Here is a 19,292-nt window from a genome sequence, read left to right on the forward strand (position 1 = left end):
CCTAAATCCTCTGGCAGAATCCATTCTTATTCCATCCCTTCCTAAATCCCAAACTCATTCTTCAATGCTGGGAATAACACAGGATTCAATGAATCCCCGGTTTAAATGAAGAGGAAATATTCTCACTGGGTTTTGGCTCCAGCTCAGGTGGGAAAAGGAATTTTAATTCTTTAAGGAATTCAAATTAAAATATCCTAAATCCCCCCGTGAGGCTGCTGGGTGAGCCCTGACAGCGGGACCTGCTCCCGCTCCCAGGGGATCACGGAATGCTTGGGAAGCTCCTGTCCCTTTCTGACACATCCCAGGAGTTTTCCTGGAGGGAAAAATGCTCTGCTGCTCTTTGAGGGTGACATTTGCGTGCAAAGAGCGGGATGGAGCCGGGGCAGTGGGAGAGGTTCCACCTGGATTCCTGCTGGAGCCCTCACGGGGCTTTCTGTGGGATTCTGTGGGGCTGGAGCGCAGGCAGACCCCAAATCATTCCCCATTCCTGCTTCCAGGGCTGATCCCTACAGAGATTTGGGCATTTCCCCCATGGATATTCCTTCATGGCAAGGACAGGGGCTGAGCTGTGGGGTGAGACTCCAGAAATACCCTCAGGCTGCTACAAAATTTGGGGTTTGGGGTGTTTTGGGGGGTTTTGCTTGACAGAAGTTCTATTAAGGTCGTTCTGCTCCTGGTGGGATCTGTCCCAGGGAGCTGATCCCAGAATCCCAGCTCTTCCCAGCCTGATCCAAACAGAGCTTTGGGCATTTCTCCTTTAGGATACTCCAGAAATACCCTCAGGCTGCTACAGAGTCCGGGGTTTTGGGGTGTTTTTTGGGATTTTATGTCTCAGAAGTTCCTTTAAGATCACTCTGCTCCTGGTGGGATCTGTCCCAGGGAGCTGATCCCAGAATCCCAGCTCTTCCCAGCCTGATCCAAACAGAGCTTTGGGCATTTCTCCTTTAGGATACTCCAGAAATACCCTCAGGCTGCTACAGAGTCCGGGGTTTTGGGGTGTTTTTTGGGATTTTATGTCTCAGAAGTTCCTTTAAGATCACTCTGCTCCTGGTGGGATCTGTCCCAGGGAGCTGATCCCAGAATCCCAGCTCTTCCCAGCCTGATCCAAACAGAGCTTTGGGCATTTCTCCTTAAGGATAGTCCAAAAATACCCTCAGGCTGCTACAGAGTCCGGGGTTTTGGGGTGTTTTTTGGGATTTTATGTCCCAGATGTTCCATCAAGGTCGGTTTACTCCTGCTGGGAGCTGTCCAAGGTCGCTGGTTCCAGAATCCCAGGAAAAGGAGCCGTTTCCTTCGGGAATTACAGCAGGAAGGCGGCAGGAGGAGGGAAAGGGGGGACAGGGATCGTTCCGGGGGATTGGGGTGGGGGAGGGGGCTGTGATGGTGGGGGAGGGGCTGATGGGGGGTCGGACATTCCACGGGGTCCCACCTGTAGTCGAAGGATCCGTCCTCCACGTTCTTGTCCTCGGGATTGAGGTGCTCGTCCTTGTTGTCCCGCACTGCGAAGGAGCAGAGCATCCTCCCAGTTAAACCAGTAAGGATTGAAGGGTTTGGGAATGGGGAGGAGCTGGGGAAGGGTCCTGGGGGGTCCCTGAGGGGGGAGAGGTCCGACAAGGTGAAAACTGCACTGGGGAGAGCTTGGAAAGGGTTACAAAGGGGTTACAAAGGGTTACAAAGGGTTTGGAAAGGGTTACAAAGGGGTTACAAAGGGTTACAAAGGGGTTACAAAGGGCTTGGAAAGGGTTACAAAGGGGTTAAAAAGGGTTTGGAAAGGGTTAAAAAGGGGTTACAAAGGGCTTGGAAAGGGTTACAAAGGGGTTACAAAGGGTTTGGAAAGGGTTACAAAGGGTTTGGAAAGGGTTTGGAAAGGGGTTACAAAGGGTTTGAAAAGGGTTACAAAGGGGTTACAAAGGGTTTGCAAAGGGTTACAAAGGGGTAACATAGGGTTTGGAAAGGGTTACAAAGGGCTTGGAAAGGGTTACAAAGGGGTTACAAAGGGTTTGGAAAGGGTTACAAAGGGGTTACAAAGGGTTTGGAAAGGGTTACAAAGGGGTTACAAAGGGTTTGGAAAGTGAAAAAAAGGGTTTGCAAAGGGATTGCAAAGGATGGCACAGGGGTTACAAAGGGATTACAAGGGGGCTACAAAGGGATTGCAAAGGGTTTGAAAAGGATAGCAAAGGGGTTACAAAGGGTTTACAAAGGGGTTACAAAGGGTTTGGAAAGTGAAAAAAAGGGTTTGCAAAGGGATTGCAAAGGATGGCACAGGGGTTACAAAGGGGTTACAAGGGGGCTACAAAGGGATTGCAAAGGGTTTGAAAAGGATAGCAAAGGGGTTACAAAGGGTTTACAAAGGGGTTACAAAGGGTTTGGAAAGTGAAAAAAAGGGTTTGCAAAGGGATTGCAAAGGATGGCACAGGGGTTACAAAGGGGTTACAAGGGGGCTACAAAGGGATTGCAAAGGGTTTGAAAGGGATAGCAAAGGGGTTACAAAGGGGTCAAAAAGGGGTTACAAAGGGTTTGGAAAGGGTTGTCAAAGGGGTTACAAAGGGTTAGCAAGGGTTTGCAAAGGGATTGCAAAGGGTGGCAAAGGGGTCACAAAGGGGTTACAAAGGGTTTACAAAGGGTTTGGAAAGGGTTTGGAAAGGGTTGTCAAAGGGGTTACAAAGGGTTAGCAAGGGTTTACAAAGGGTTTACAAAGGGTTTACAAAGGGTTTGCAAAGTGAAAAAGAAAGGGTCTGCAAAGGGTTTGTGAGGGGTTTGCAAAGGGTTTGCAAAGGGATTGCAAAGGGTTTGAAAAGGGTCGTTAAAGGGGTTGCAAAGGGGTTGCAAAGCGGTTACAAGGGAGTTACAAAGGTTTGAAAGGGGTTACAAAGGGTTTGCAAAGGGGTTACAAGGGAGTTACAAAGGTTTGAAAGGGGTTGCAAAGGGGTTACAAAGGGTTTGCAAAGGGGTTACAAGGGAGTTACAAAGGTTTGAAAGGGGTTGCAAAGGGGTTGCAAAGGGGTTGCAAAGGGGTTACAAGGGAGTTACAAAGGTTTGAAAGGGGTTGCAAAGGGGTGGCAAAGGGGTTGCAAAGGGGTTACAAGGGAGTTACAAAGGTTTGAAAGGGGTTACAAAGGGTTTGCAAAGGGGTTACAAGAGAGTTACAAAGGTTTGAAAGGGGTTGCAAAGGGGTTGCAAAGGGGTTGCAAAGGGGTTACAAGGGAGTTACAAAGGTTTGAAAGGGGTTGCAAAGGGGTTACAAAGGGTTTGCAAAGGGGTTACAAGGGAGTTACAAAGGTTTGAAAGGGGTTGCAAAGGGGTTGCAAAGGGGTTGCAAAGGGGTTACAAGGGAGTTACAAAGGTTTGAAAGGGGTTGCAAAGGGGTTGCAAAGGGTTTGCAAAGGGGTTGCAAAGGGGTTACAAGGGAGTTACAAAGGTTTGAAAGGGGTTACAAAGGGGTTGCAAAGGGGTTACAAGGGAGTTACAAAGGTTTGAAAGGGGTTGCAAAGGGGTGGCAAAGGGGTTGCAAAGGGGTTACAAGGGAGTTACAAAGGTTTGAAAGGGGTTACAAAGGGTTTGCAAAGGGGTTACAAGAGAGTTACAAAGGTTTGAAAGGGGTTGCAAAGGGGTTGCAAAGGGGTTGCAAAGGGGTTACAAGGGAGTTACAAAGGTTTGAAAGGGGTTGCAAAGGGGTTACAAAGGGTTTGCAAAGGGGTTACAAGGGAGTTACAAAGGTTTGAAAGGGGTTACAAAGGGTTTGCAAAGGGGTTACAAGGGAGTTACAAAGGTTTGAAAGGGGTTGCAAAGGGGTGGCAAAGGGGTTACAAGGGGTTTGCGCCACTCATTTAAGTTTTGGGATTTCCCATTCTCACATGGATACTCCCCGCCACTGGATGATCCCCAGGAATCCCGGAGCACCCGAAATTCCGGGAATGGCCATTCCCATCCTCACCTGGGTACTTCCCGCCGCGGCTCCTCTTGATGAAGCAGACGATGAGGAGGATGAGCACCAGGAGGGCGATGGCGCACATGAGGCCGATGAACCAGCCCTGCGTGGCGATGTCCACCTGGTTCTTGGTGTAGGCTGCGGAAAAACGGGAAAATATTCCTCAGGAATGGAGCCAGCCATGCAGGGAACGGAGGGAGAGGAATTCAGGGCGCTGCTTCGGGAATTTTCTTTGGTTTGGGTGTGTCGGGTGTGTGGTTGAGGTTGTAGCGCAGGGATTTGTGGGTTTTGAAAATGTTTTCTTGGTGTTCTTTTGGTGTTATACTGGTGGGTTTTGGGGTGGGTTTTTTTGGTGTTTTCTTGGTTGTTTTTTGGTGGTTTATTGTTGGGTTTTGGGTGTTTTTTGTGGGTGTTTTGGTGTTTCCTTGCTGCTTTATTGGTGATTTTTGGGTGCTTCATTGGTGGTTTTTGGGTGGTTTTTTTGTGGTTTTTTTGGTGTTTTCTTGGTGCTTTATTGGTGATTTTTCAGTGTTTTTTTTGTGGTGTTTTCTTGGTGTTTCTTTGGGTTTTTTTGATGTTTTATCACAGTGTTTGGGTTTGTTTTGGTGTTTTATTGGTGTTTTTGATAGGTTTTTTTGGGTGTTTTTTGGTGGGCTTTTGGTGAGGACTTGATATTTTTTTGATGGGTGTTTTGGTGCTTCTTCCATGTTTGTTTTTTTTTTTCCCCTTTTATGGTGGAAAATAAAATCAGTTTTATCAGGAATAACAAATAGCGAAGTAGCCCAACAGAAAGGAAAATCTGGGAGAAGGGAATTGCAAAAAAAATGCAATGGAAGCTCGGGAATGAATTTGATGGAATTAGCTGCATCTGAAAACTGCCCTGGGTGCAGGAAGATCCAAGAGGAACATTCCCAAGTCCTGCTGCCCAGGGAATTTGGGAAGCACAGCTGGATCAGGGAATTGCTAAGTTCTGAGGGTTCATGGGAAGCCTTGAACTGGGATGAACTGGGATGAACTGGGATGAACTGGAGCAAAGAGGGGTCTGATATCTCCGAGGGTTTTCTCCTGGAGCAAATTCCTGCTTCCAGCGCCTTCCCAAGGCTCCTTCCTGTTTGTAGGATTAATTCCAAGCCTGTTCCCATCCTCCAGCTCCCGTGTCCTCCCTGCCATTCCCCGGCTCCCGGCTCGCAGCTCTCCCACACGGTCAGACAGACAAATCCATGGGCTAAAAATAGCTCCAAGGATGCCTTTTCCAGCCTCTCCTTGGAATTCAGCGAGGCAGAGGAGAAAATAACCTTCAGCAGGGCGGAGGGGGTGGGTTTATCCAAACTGAGGGAAAACCGAGGCGTTCCCGGTGGGAATGTGGGAGAACCAGAGTGACTGGGATGGGGTTGGGAATGGACATGGGCAGGAGATCCTGAAAATCCCAAAGATCCTGAAAATCTGGTGAGAAAAAGGAGGGATAAAGGAAGCAGGGAGCAGCCCTCCCTTCCTGTGTCCGAGGAAAAAGAATCTTGGAAAAGAGGCAGCGAAGGGAAAAATGGATTGGCAAAAATTCCTAACCCACAAAATTCCAGGGACCAAACTGTGCTTATTCCATTGGAATTGTGGCCAAGAGAAGAAGTGATTTCCTCAGCATGAAATCCAGGGAATTGCAAGTGAACCATGAAAGGAAATTTGGATTAAAGAGGAGAATGACACGGAGGAGAATCTCTGGTGATGCTGAACCCGGAATGTTTTGTGGATTTTGGGCAGCACTGAGAGGGGAAGGAGCTCCCAAATCCCACATTTCCATGATCCCAGCCTGAGGGGATCCTCGAGGATGCGCTTTTAGATGGAGAGAATGAGATGACAACAAAGAAATGGATTCAGTTATCCGAGTGCTGAGGAAGGGAAGGGGAAGGAAGCTTTGCTGGAAATCTTGGAGATGGAAAAATTCCATGAACAGCGATGGGATGGGATTTTTCCAGGGAGAAACAAGGAGATTTTCAAAATATGAAGTTCCAGAGAAGCCTGAGAGGCGGGGTGGGGGTTGCAGCTGGGTTTGGGAAGGAGGGACAATTTTAGACCCCAAGTCCCCAGGAGATCTCACAGAAGGGTGAGGAATTTTTCCTTTACCTGTGAGTACGGGGAAAATTCCCATCCTTCCCCAAAAAAGAGGGATAAATCCACCCTTCCCAAGAAAAAAAGGGGGATAAATCCACCCTTCCCAAAAAAGCAACACTTGAGGACTAAATCAAAGTCCCTGCAAGGGTGAATTTGGAGTAAATGAGTGACTGTGGCTGTCCTGGGGGATTTTGTGATTTGCTTTAAGGTGAGGCCAACCTTAAGGGAAAACGAGAAAGCAGCTGCAGGATCTGACAGGTCCTGATTGGAATTGCAGCTGCAGAGCCTTTTTTAAAAATAATTAATGATAATTTCACTGCAGAATATTCGTTAACTCAGAGTCATCATTGACGTGCCAGGAGCAGAGCTCAGCTCCACCAAGTTTTCTCCTTGGATTGCAAAAGAGATCTTTGGGTGTGAAAAGTCCCCTCTGGCTCCAGTCCTGTGTGATTCTATTCCCGGAATCCTGGGATCACTGAAGCTGGAAAATCTCTCCAGGATCGAGTCTGGGATCGAGCTGTGCCCCACCCTGAGCTCTCAGTGCCACCTCCAGGTGCCACCTCCAGGGATGGGCACTCCAAACCCCCCTGGCAGCCCCTTCCAGCCCTTCCCATGAGGAAATTCCTGCTGGAGTCCAACCTGAGCCTCCCCAGCACAGCCTGAGGCCGTTCCCTCTCCTCCTGTCCCTGTTCCCTGGGATGAGATCCCAAATCCCCCCGGCTGTCCCCTCCTGTCAGGAGTTGTGCAGAGCCAGAAATTCCCCCTGAGCCTCCTTTGCTCCAGGCTGAGCCCCTTCCCAGCTCCTTCAGGACTCTCCAAACCCTTCCCAGCTCCTTCAGGATTCTCCAAACCCTTCCCAGCTCCCTCAGGATTCTCCAAATATTTTCCCAGTTCCTCAGGATCCCCCAAACCCTCCCCAGCTCCCTCGGGACTCTCCATTCCCTTCCCAGCTCCTTCAGGACTCTCCAGACCCTTTCCATCTCCCTCAGGATTCTCCAAACCCTTCCCCATCTTCATTTCCTTCCCTGGACACTCTTCCCAGTGTTTGGACAAGTTGAAAAACCCATTTATGTGGTTTGTTTTTTTTTTTAATTTAGCAGCCCTCCTCTTCTGCTCTGCTATTTTTGTCATTTCCAAGTGCCCTTTGCTCCTGGGAGGAATTTTTTTTGGCTTAATGAGCTGCCAGTTAATCAGGAATGAAATCAGAACTCGGCCTCCTGCGGGGGAATATTTCTTATTTATCTGCCCCCAGCCTGAAGAAACCTTTAGAACAGCTATTTACCATATATGGAAAAAAAACCCCAAAACCCCTAAACCTGCTTGGTTCCTTTTAATCCAAAGCATTCCCGATGCCATAGGATTGTCAGTGGGGGTCTGGCTCTTGTGTCAGCAGCATCCAGCCAGGAGAGAAATGGATGTGGAGCGTTTATTCCTGCAGGGAAGGCGACAGCTCCGTGCATCCCACAGGGCTCAGGTCAGCACCAGCCTCAATCCCAGGGATAAAGGTGGCTCCATCCCTCATTCTCCATGAAAATATCAGTAGGAACCTCTCAATTATGGAAAATATATGCAGTCTTCCCAGCAGGAATTGGCCAAGGATATTGTGCTTTTTTTGGCTGTTTTTTTTTTAATTCTTGGCCCCTTGCTGTTGCCTCCATCACCCCACAGATCCCAAAGTGGGGGGAAAATCAGGGGAGGAAGGAAAAGAGGCGGGTCCGGGTTGGGAATGGTTTTCCAGAGGGATAAAATGGTTATTCAGAGGGATAAAGCCGTTATCCATTGGGATAACTCCCATGGGAGGGCGGGAGCTGACGGAAATTTCAGACTCACTGAAAGATTTGGGAAGAGAAACAAAATTGGGGATTTAACTCAAAACTGGAGCTGTGCTGGGAGGGATCTGGGTCCAAAATCAGCTCAGATGGGACCGGAATATTCCAGGGGCTGCTGTGCCATGGATCCGCTCAGTCCCGGAGCAGTTCGGGGACCGAGGCGAGGGCAGCCCTAGCTGGGGATTTGTCAGTGTTGAGCAGGGCTGGACACTCCAGAACCACCTGGATGTGGCACCTGGGGACATGGTGGCCTTGGCAGTGCCAGGAAATGGTGGGACTCGATGATGGCAGAGGCTTTTCCAACCTTAATTCCATGGAACACTAGCAGCCGCCATCTATCCCTGCCAGGGAATTACCAGGTGATATTCCAGATTTTCTGACAATTTTTTTGGGGTGTGGGGAGCTCTGCTCCCCAGTTCCCACAGCTCTCTCTTGCTGGGAATACCATTTTCCTTTTGCCATTCCCAGCATGGCCTGGAAATTCCCAGAGCTTCCCATCCCACAGCTGGAGCTGAGAAAAACCATTTTAATTCCTTGGAAATTCCCACCTCTATCTACAACACGGCCAGGGAGGCTGCTCCAATATTTTCTGCTCTGTGGAATTCCAGCAGAGTGGAATTGACAGGAGCTGTGCACGGATCCCTTTGGAAAAGCCCCCGGTGGATCTGAAGGGATTTAAGGCTGTTTGGATTTACTGGGAATCGTCGGGAGGGAACGGCACAGTTTTACAAATTTATAAATCTCCTGTGGGACAAAGGAGGGAGCGTCTGGAGCCACGGGGGAAACGGGGGAATCCACAACCAGGAAGATGCGGAAACCACACGGATACAAATCCTGGAAAATTCCACGCAAAGTGCCAGAGGAAACATCCCAGGAGTATGGAAATCCCTAGGGATACTCTTGTGCCAACATCACATTCCCACTCCCAATCCTGCATCCCGCCAGTGACGTCTCATTGTCCCCCAGAGTCCCAACAGGCACCGAGGGGCCGCAAGCAGAGGCTGTGACAACACAAAAGTTCTCTTCTCCCTTTCCTTCATTCCAAGGAATCCCCATCCTGAGGGATCCCCATCCTGAGGCATCCCCATCCAAAGGGATCCCATCCAAAGGGATCCCCATCCAAAGGGATCCCCATCCAAAGGGATCCCCATCCAAAGGGATCCCATCCAAAGGGATCCCCATCCAAAGGGATCCCCATCCTTTCCTGGGGTTCTCCATGCAGTGCCGAGCAACCCCTGGGTTAAGAAATGCTGAGAGTTGAGGGTGGTGGGATGAGGGATTTCCATGCAGCCATGACCAAAGCTCCATGGGGATGGTGGGGCCATGCCAGGGCCATGCCGGGGACACGCCGGGGACGCTCCGGGGACACGCGGACGACGCCTGTCTCACCTGAGCTGGTGGTAAAGGTAATGTACGAGTGCTCGCTGGGGTGGGACCATATGGGGAACACCCACAGCTTGTACATCATGCCCGGCGTCAGATCCGCCAGCTGCACCGAGGACGGGCCCTGAGCCTTAACGGGGATTGATTTCTCTGTCTTGTTACCTGGGGAACAGAAACCGCACATCAAACCCTGCCCGGACACCCCGCGGGGACACCGGGGACACTGCGGCCCAGGCGTGGGGCTGGCCCTGCGGGCTGGCCGGGAATGACGCGGCTCCTGGGACACGGAGCTGCTGGTTTGGGATCGGTACTGTCACAAGGAACTGCTGGTCTGGGGTTGGTACTGACACAAGGAGCTGCTGGTTTGGGGTTACAACCTTGAGGACAAAGAGCTTCTGGTTTGGGGTTACAACCCTGAGGACAAGGATCTGCTGGTTTGGGATCACCACCCAGGGGACAAGGAGCTGCTGGTTTGGGGTCACCACCCAGGGGACAAGGAGCTTCTGGTTTGGAGTTACAACCCTGAAGACAAGGATCTGCTGGTTTGGGGTCACCACCCAGGGGACAAGGAGCTTCTGGTTTGGGGTCACCACCCAGGGGACAAGGAGCTGCTGGTTTAGGGTCAGTACTGAGCCAAGGATCTGCTGGTTTGGGGTCAGTACTGAGCCAAGGAACTGCTGATTTGGGATAATTTCCTTAGCTAAGGAACTGGATATTTGGATTTCACAGGCAAGGCACTGTGAAATCACTGGGATAGAGTGGGAATAATGCGGCTCTGGGAACAAGGAGCTGCTGGTTTGGGGTCAGTACCTTGAGCCAAGGAGCTGCTGGTTTGGGGTCACCACCCTGGGGACAAGGAGCTGCTGTGGTTGTTACCCACAGAGAATTGTGGCTTTGAGGTTTTGTTCCTTCAAATGCCTCCAAAAAGGGGTGGGCAAGCATGGCTGCTCAGAAAGGACTGAAATCTTCAAGATTTCCCCCCTCAGGCAAATCCTGGAGAGGGAATCCCAAGGGATTGGTGCTGCTGCATGGACTCAGCACCTCGGCCTGTTCCTTGTGCTTCCCAGTGACTGGGAAAAAATAGGGTCGAGTTTGGATCTGGAATGTTTGGGATTTAGGGCCTGGCAAGCTCATGCATATCCTGAAATATGGGAATTTTGGAAACCAGGCACTGGTTTTGCACAGGGAATAGTTTCAAGGACAATTCAAGGTCATCTCCTCAGGGAAGCTGGAATGGCCAGGAGGGCTTTCCTGCCTGGAATTACAATTTCAGGGATTCCGGACCAGCACAGCAGCGGATGCGAGGGTTGGGAAATAAACTCGGGGAAGAGCAGCAGCTGGCACTGCCTCTCCAGAAACCCCAAACCAACCAACAAGACAAAAACCTCTCCCTAAACCGGCACCGAACCCAGAGATCCCGGCTCTGCCTCCAGCCTAGGACGGAGCCGCACAACGCTAAGGAACACCGAGGAGGAGGTTTGGGATCTTAGAGGATTCTGCCAACTCCAGGTTCAGGAATCCCATCTTCTAATTCCCATCAATTTCATTTTCCTCTCTGTTTTCCACCTCTTCCCAATGACCTCAACATTCCCAAGGATCGTCAGACCCCACGGCCGTCGGCGCACAGAGAGGGAACCCCTCGAGAACCACCTCTGGTCTACCCCAACCACCACAACCATGTTTTCCCCTCCCGTTTTTTTTTTTTCCAAGCGGGCCATGGAATAATGGAATTAAATCCAAGGAAAGGGCGGGAGCTGGCAGGATCTCTAAGGGCAGCGCCACCCCGTAGAGTCCCCATGCGATCTGATGCTTACTGGTGATATACTTAACCACAAAGTCAGTTCCTGCTGAGAAATTGTGGCTCCAGGTGATGTTTGCCCAGTTACTGTTTGCCATGGCTCTGATGTCCCATATGGACGATCCATTGGCGGCTGGGGGACAGGTTAGAACACGAGTTAGTCTTTAGTTGGGGTTAGGCCCGGCTCAGAGCTCAAAGCTCGTGAAAAAACTCTCAAAAACTTGTCAGAAACCTGACAAAACTTGAAAAAAACCTTACAAAACCTCAAAAAACCGTAACAAAATGGTACAAAAACTTCATAAAACCTAAAAAAAAATTAAAAATCTGTACAAAAACCTTATAAAAACTCATAAAAACACATGAGCATCAAAAAAACTTCATAAAACCCTTAAAAAGCCCTACAAACACCTTACGAAAAAATGTAACAAAAACCTCACAAATCCTTACAAGATCCATAAAAAAGACCTTACAAAACCATTATAAAACCTCAGGAAAACACACAAGAATCATAAAAACCTTAAAAAAAACCTTACAAAATCCTCATGAAAACCTTACAGAAACCTCAGAAAAACCTTAAAAAACTTTTAAAAGCTTTACAAAACCCTCGCAAAATCCTTTACAAAAACCTCACAAAATCCTTTACAAAAACCTCACAACATCCTTACAAAAACTTCACAAAATCCTTACAAAAACCTCATGTAAACCCTTACGAAATCATTACGTAAACCTGGAGTGAACACTTTGGTCTCAGCCTAAGCATGAACGAACCTCAACCTAAGTTTGGATTGATTTTTTCCCAAGATTCCCAACATTTTTAGGGAATTTTGGTGGTGTTTAAACCCAACGGCACTCAACTCATCCTGGGATTCTTTTGGGGTGCATCCCTGAGGATCTGGGCCAGCGGGGAAACCTCGTCCCGGAATTCCTGCATGGATGAGCACGGATCCAGTGCTGGGAGTGGCAGGGAATTGTTACTTCGCTGTGGCCCTGGTGGGACAACGAGGTCACCCGTGTGTGAGGTTGAAGTTTAGGGATCTCGACGTTCCCTGGGATGAGTCCCGTTCCTACAGAAGTCAGAGCCAATCCCACAATTTAGTGGGATTTTAAGGAACAGCATCTTGGGGTTTTATTGTCATTTCTCCTCGAGGCGTTTCAATGTTTTAATGCCACAAATCCGGGATCGACCACCACAATCCCTTGGAAAAAGCCAGTTTTGGGGTTTTTAGGGCACTACAAGGGCCTGGTGCTGTGGGGTGAGCTGGAATCTCTTAAATCCCAGCCTGGGTTGGATGGGGACACTGGAGGTTCCTCGTTGCCTCCTGTTCTCTTTCCCTGTCCTGTGCCTAATGCTTAATTCCCTATTTCTAATTAGCAGCATTTTCCATGCATTAATGACTGGTGTGGGGGTGATCTCACGTTGTCACCAGTCCTGGGCTGTCAGGTGGGGGCAGATCTCCCCTGCAGAACGTTTTGGTGGCTTTAAAGCATTTTAAACTGATTTTATGCCAAAATCTAGAGAAACTGCTTTGAATTCAGTCATGGCATCATCCCATACTCGTTTGAGCTGGAAGGGACCCTAAAACTCTTCTCATTCCACCCCCAATCCCCGTTTTCCTCTATCCCAGGTTGCTCCAAACCCCATCCAAGTTTTTAAGCCAGATTTCATTCCCTTTTTTTGCTTGATTGGTTTTTTTGAACAACCCTAATTATTTGTAAACCACCAACTCCGTTACCCTGGTATTTCAAATCCCGATAAATCCTTCCAGATTTATCCCTCAAACACATCCAGGAGGGAAGATTTCCCCGCCAGAGCCGAGTTTGATTGTCCTGATGGTACGAGAAGACCTGGGAAATGCCTGGCACAGGGATGGTGCTGGAACTCCCACCCTTCCCCAGAGTTCCCAAGGGCTCCGGCAGCGCAGGGAGCAGCGGGATAAACCCAAGAACTTGGATAAATCCTGACAGGTCTCCTTGCTAACAGCTGAGGTGCTAAATCTGAGCTGACATCTCCTGCAGGAGCACCAGAACCCATTTGTAACAGCTCTGAACACCAAATCACACTCTGGGGGGAATCTGTGGGGCTGTCCACCTCTTCCCAAAATGCATCCAGCATCACCACACCCCCAGCAGGGCTGGGGTGTTCCCTGGTGGAGCGGAACCCTCCAAATTCCCACTGGTACACCCAGATTCCACAGAACTCTGCAAATTCCCACTGGTACACCCAGATTCCACAGAACTCTGCAAATTCCCACTGGTACACCCAGATTCCACAGAACTCTGCAAATTCCCACTTGTGCACCCAGATTCCACAGAACTCTCCAAATTCCCACTTGTGCACCCAGATTCTACAGAACTCTCTAAATTCTCACTGGTACACCCAGATTTCACAGAGCCCTCCAAATTCTCACTGGTGCACTCAGATTCCACAGAACTCTCCAAATTCCCACTTGTGCACTCAGATTCTACAAAACTCTGCAAATTCTCACTGGTACACCCAGATTCTACAGAACTCTCCAAATTCCCACTTGTGCACCCAGATTCCACAGAACTCCGCAAATTCTCACTGGTACACCCAGATTTCACAAAACCCTCCAAATTTCAACTTGTGCACCCAGATTCCACAGAACCCTCCAAATTCTCACTTGTGCACGAAGATTCCACAGAACCCTCCAAGTCCCCACTTGTACACCCAGATTCCCGTTCCGGAGCCATGCGATGTCTCCAATTCTCCCGGTATCCCAAGGAATCGCGGTGGGGAGGGGTCCCAGCAGGGTTAGAGAGGGGTTAGAGGAAAAGGAAAGCTCAGTACCCAACTCGTGCCTGGTGGTGGCTGCCGGAGCCCTCTCGGCAGCGGCGCTGGTGCTGGCGGCGGTGCTGGCGGCAGTGCTGGTGGTGGTTGTGGTGGTTGTGGTGGTGGTTGTGGTGTCGGTGGTGGTTGGGGTGGTTGTAGGACTGATTGTAGCACTGGTTGTAGGGCTGGTTGTAGGGCTGATTGTAGGACTGGTTTCAGGACTGGTTTCAGGACTGGTTTCCTCCACTGTGGTTGGAGGCGGCCCAGTTGCCTCTGGGAGAGGGAAACACCGGCTTTGTACCTGAGGTGGCATCTCCAGAGCGCTGCCCTCCCCGGAGTGGTGCAGCACGGAGCAAATCCCGCCGGGAATACACGGCTGGACCCCTTTTCCTGCCCTGGCCCCATGCAGGGATGGTTTGGGCTGGTCCCAGGGGCTGGGAGAGGTGCAGGCACAAATCCCGCCGGGAATACACGGCTGGACCCCTTTTCCTGCCCTGGCCCCATGCAGGGATGGTTTGGGCTGATCCCAGGGGCTGGGAGAGGTGCAGGCACAAATCCCACAGGGAATACACGGCTGGACCCCTTTTCCTGCCCTGGCCACATGCAAGGATGGCTTGGGCTGGTCCCAGGGGCTGGGAGAGGTGCCGGAGCAAATCCCACTGGGAATGCCAGGCTGAGCCACTTTTGCTGCCCCTGACCCTGTGCAGGGATGGCCTGAACCTGTCCCAGGATTTGGGAGAGGTGCAGGAGCCAATCCTATTGGGAACTCATGGCTGAACCCCTTTTCCTGTCCCTGGCCCCATGCAGGGGTGGCCTGAACCTGTCCCAGGATCTGGAGCAAATCCCACTGGGAATTCCAGGCTGAGCCACTTTTCCTGTCCCTGGCCCCATGCAGGGGTGGCCTGAACCTGTCCCAGGATCTGGAGCAAATCCCACTGGGAATTCCAGGCTGAGCCCCTTTTCCTACCCCTGTCCCCCTGAGCCCATCCCAGGGGTTGGGAGAGGTGCTGGGGCTGCTCCTGTTCCCCCAGTTCGATCCTGATCCCAATCCTGATCCCAATCCTGATCCCAATCCTGATCCTAATCCTGATCCCAATCCCAGGCCTGAACGAGCTGTTGTCCTCTGCCTTTCCTGTGCCCGACATCTCCTGGGATAAACCAGCACGGCCAGCCTGGGAAAATGCAGCTGAGGGGACGCTCAGGTTTGTCCTCACCCCATCGTCCCACGGCATTCCAGGAAATGGGATCTAGCTCATGGAAAACGCACAAATCCAATTATGAATGGGATGAATTCCATTAATGAATGGAATTCCAAGAATGAATTCCATTAATCCGGATGCCCCTGGACTACACCTCCGGCATTTTTGGAGCCGCCAGCTCAGCCTGCAGCTTCCCAGATTTTTCCAGCCTGGAGAAGGAGCAGCTTCGGCATCGAGGGGGTTTAACTGGCTGGGGAGGGAAGGTCGGAGCCTGGGCAGCGCTGCCCCTCCGAATTTACATTTAAATGAGGGTTTGGAACACCCCGAGCTGTCCTGGGGGATCATTGGGAGCGATTTGTTTGTTAATTGTCTCACTCGGGCTGTGATCCTAAGGAAAAGAGGGAATGTGCTCTCCAAGGAAAGAGGGAAAAGTGTCCTTTAACCCACCCTGAATGGGGTGAGGGTCCCACAGGGCCTGGATGGGGCTGGAACGTTTCAGCAGAAATTCAGCCGGAATTCAGCTCCAAATACCAAAGGTGACTCCGAGGGGACTCACCCCGGCACGCTCAGGTTAAATTATATTTATCATCATTATTCCTGTGGGCCACGCGATTCCAAATCCCTCCGATGGGCGAAGGAAGCCAGATTTTATAAATATCGCCTCAAACCACAACAGCTCTAGCGAAGCACTTTAAAACCAGTCCTAGGACCAAGTCAGGCTTTTCTTTCCCACTCACCCCATCCCCAGGGAGACCCAAGCCCTGAAACTCAACATCCAAATGCTGGGAGGAGCAGCAGCTCTCTCAGTCCATCTGAGATGCAAAATTAGAGTTTGAGCACAGCTGAAAGCACCAGCCCAGGTCAGGGGTGACCCCAGAGCAGCCCCAGGTACCCAAAACCTCCAGCCCAGCTCCAGGGGTGCCCCCACAGCACTCACGGCTCCTCACAGTCCCCCCAGAACTCCAGGCCAGCCTCAGGGATGGCCCCAGACCAACCCTGGTCCCTCAAAAGTGCCCCAGGAGCAGCCCCAGCCACCCCAAAACTCCCATCCAGCCCCAGGAGCAGCCACAGTCACCCCAAAATCTTTGTTCAGCCCCAGGAGCAGCCCCAGCCACCCCAAAACTCCCATTCAGCCCCAGGAGCAGCCCCAGCCACCCCAAAACTCCCATCCAGCCCCAGGAGCAGCCCCAGCCACCCCAAAACTCCCATCCAGCCCCAGGAGCAGCCACAGTCACCCCAAAATCTTTGTTCAGCCCCAGGGGCAGCCCCAGCCACCCCAAAACTCCCATTCAGCCCCAGGAGCAGCCCCAGCCACCCCAAAACTCCCATCCAGACCCAGGCGCAGCCACAGTCACCCCAAAACCCTCGTTCAGCCCCAGGAGCAGCCACAGTCACCCCAAAACCCTCGTGCAGCCCCAGGAGCAACCCAGCCACCCCAAAACTCCCATCCAGCTCCAGGAGCAGCCCCAGCCACCCCAAAACCCTCGTGCAGCCTCAGGAGCAGCCACAGTCACCCCAAAACCCTCGTTCAGCCCCAGGAGCAGCCACAGTCACCCCAAAACCTTCGTGCAGCCTCAGGAGCAGCCACAGTCACCCCAAAACCCTCGTTCAGTATCAGGAGCAGCCACAGTCACCCCAAACCCCTCGTGCAGCCCCAGAAACAGCCACAGTCACCCCAAACCCCTCCCGGTGCTCTCGGCGCTGACCCCACAGCGTTCCCATCTCATGCACCCCGATCCGAAGCCCCCCGTGCTCAGCCCGGCCCGGGGGTCCAGCCGGGCAGGGGGAGGTGACAGGGAGGGGACACATCCAAAGGCTCGGCTTTGCCCTCGTGGTGAGCCAAACAATAAACCCAAAAAATATTTTTGCGTTTTGCCCTTCTGGGTTTGTTCCGCAAGGACTTGGCGGGGTCCCGAGGCCGCTAAAAGCTTTTTCTGCGCTGGGATTTGTCCCCATCCCTCTCCGCGGATCGCTGGCGGGTTTTTGGGGTTAAGAGATTGGTGTCGCCGGGTTAATGTCCCCATTAACGGGATGGAGCCGCGCCGGAGGCTGGGAACACTCCGCTAATGCAGGCTCGGCATTCCCACGGGAATCCCGGCTCCCCCCGGAGGACAACGAGACCTCAAAGGGCACAAAGTGAATTTGGGAGCCGGCGGAAAACCTGGCACGGCTCCGCAGCTTCCAGCGGGGCTCTCCCAGGAGAAGCAGAAATCCAGATTTAATGCTCCTCCAGGTTTTAAATAGGAAAAGATGATCCGGGGTGGATCTCTGAGCATCCCTCACGCCCCCAAATCTGCTTTGCCCGAAGCTCCGGGATGAGCTGCCAGCGGTTCCAGGCGGGGTTTGCCCTCCCTGCCCTGCGAGTTTGTGGGTTTTAAGTTGGGTAATTTTTTTGGGCACTCCCCTGATAAGGGAGGCTTTTTTGGAGTAGTTTTGTGTCAGGAATGAGAGATGGATTGGATTTTTTTTTGCTTTTTAGTTTTTGTTTATTGTTATTTTATCAAAACTTGAGCATAGAGTTTGCACTAGACTCTGTGTGTATAAAAACGGTATCAAAAGGGTTAATAATTTTTTGTTGTAAGGTTTTTTAAGTCTAATAAAAAACTATGCTACTTAATTAAGAAGTGATACTTAATTTTTTTCTAACTTAATAACTGACTTCTAAAGACTCATAATGTGGCTTTTCTATTTAATTACAAGATATTACTTAAACCTAAGAAGAAAGAGGAAGAAGAAAGGAACTGAAGACAACATCTTATATCTTCTATTTTGAACTCATCTATAACATACTAAAAACCTTTAATTTCTCACCCGTGTGACCTGCTACGCTACAATCTCTACAATCTATTTCACACTTTCGTGGTTTCTGGCTCACTTTGAGGCTTTGGGAGTTTTCTCCATGAATAAGGGTTAAAGTCAGAGCTCCCCTGGGGGTCAGGACACCCCCGAGCAGGCAGAGAAACATTCCCGGTGCCCTGGGTTTCCACAGTGCCCCACTTGGAGCCGTCACTTCCCATCAGGATGAGCTGGGCTGGCTCCGGGAGATCCGGGAGGGGATGGCGGGGATGGAAATCAGCCTGGCAGGAGCGGCACAGGTGAGGAGTGGGGTGGGGTGGGCTGGAAAACGCGCGGGGGCCGGGGGGGAACGCGGTGGGAACAGAGAGGGAGGCAGGGAAGGGCCCGATCCCAAAGCGCGCCCGGGATCGGAGCTGCGGCCCCGTTCGGGATTGAGTCTGACATGGATGCGGGAGGAGAGCTCAGATTTGGGGAAGGGGAGATCGGGGGCTTCGGAATCCATCCCAAGGGCTGGAGGGGATCGGAGGGATCTCAGGGATCTCATATCCCCCAGAGAAAAGAGATCTCAGGGATCAGAGGGATCCCAGGCATCAAGGGCGATTTCAGACATCCCATGGACCTCATATCCCCCAAAGAAAAGGGATCTCAGGGATCTCAGGGGTCAAGAAGGATTTCAGGGATCCCAAGGATCTCAAGGATCCGATATCCCCCAAGGAAAAGGGATCTCGGGAATCCCAGGGATCAGGGAGGATTTCAGACATCCCATGGATCTGATATCCCACAAAGAAAAGGGATCTCAGGGATCCCAGGGATCAGGGAGGATTTCAGACATCCCATGGATCTGATATCCCACAAAGAAAAGGGATCTCAGGGATCCCAGGGATGAGGGAGGATTTCAGACATCCCATGGATCTGATATCCCACAAAGAAAAGGGATCTCAGGGATCTCAGGGATCCCAGGGACCAGGGAGGATTTTAGACATCCCATGGATCTGATATCCCACAAAGAAAAGGGATCTCAGGGATCCCAGGGATCAGGGAGGATTTCAGACATCCCATGGATCTGATATCCCACAAAGAAAAGGGATCTCAGGGATCTCAGGGATCAAGGAGGATTTCAGGGCTCTCAAGGATTTGACATCCCCCAAAGAAAAGGGATTGCAGGGATCCGATATCCCCCCAGAGAAAAAGGATCTCAAGGATCCCAGGGATCCAGTGATCCCAAGGATCTGATATCCACCCAAAGAAAAGGGATCTCAGGGATCCCAGGGATCAAGGGGGACTTCAGGGAACCCAAGGATCCAATATCCCCAAAACTAAAAGGGATCACAGGATTCAACATCCCCCAAAGAAAATGGATTTTAGGGATCCCAGGGATCAAGGAGGATCTCAGGGATCTGATATCCCCCAAAGAAAAGGGACCTCGGGGATCTCAGAGTCCCTTCCCGGGGTCCCCTCCTGC

At 51.2% G+C, this 19,292-nt stretch overlaps 1 protein-coding gene across 14 annotated transcripts in view; it reads right to left on the minus strand.

Moving 5' to 3' along the window:
- NFASC (neurofascin) overlaps nucleotides 1–19,292 on the minus strand; it is an 81,705-nt gene that overhangs the window by 4,989 nt on the left and 57,424 nt on the right. For 8 of the 14 annotated variants that reach the window (XM_085561254.1, XM_085561253.1, XM_085561252.1 and 5 more), the window contains 5 exons: nucleotides 13,854–14,108; nucleotides 11,061–11,177; nucleotides 9,253–9,408; nucleotides 3,935–4,066; nucleotides 1,430–1,499 (listed from right to left, as the gene is read on the minus strand). In XM_085561254.1, coding sequence (XP_085417380.1) covers nucleotides 1,430–1,499; nucleotides 3,935–4,066; nucleotides 9,253–9,408; nucleotides 11,061–11,177; nucleotides 13,854–14,108 — 730 coding nt within the window. Of the gene's footprint in view, nucleotides 1–1,429; nucleotides 1,500–3,934; nucleotides 4,067–9,252; nucleotides 9,409–11,060; nucleotides 11,178–13,853; nucleotides 14,109–19,292 lie in introns of those variants that run through there. The other 6 variants (XM_085561260.1, XM_085561263.1, XM_085561259.1 and 3 more) reach the window with 3 other exon arrangements.

This window comes from Lonchura striata, chromosome 26 (assembly GCF_050655825.1).
Source record: "Lonchura striata isolate lonStrDom1 chromosome 26, ASM5065582v1, whole genome shotgun sequence".
Lineage (NCBI taxonomy): Eukaryota > Metazoa > Chordata > Aves > Passeriformes > Estrildidae > Lonchura > Lonchura striata.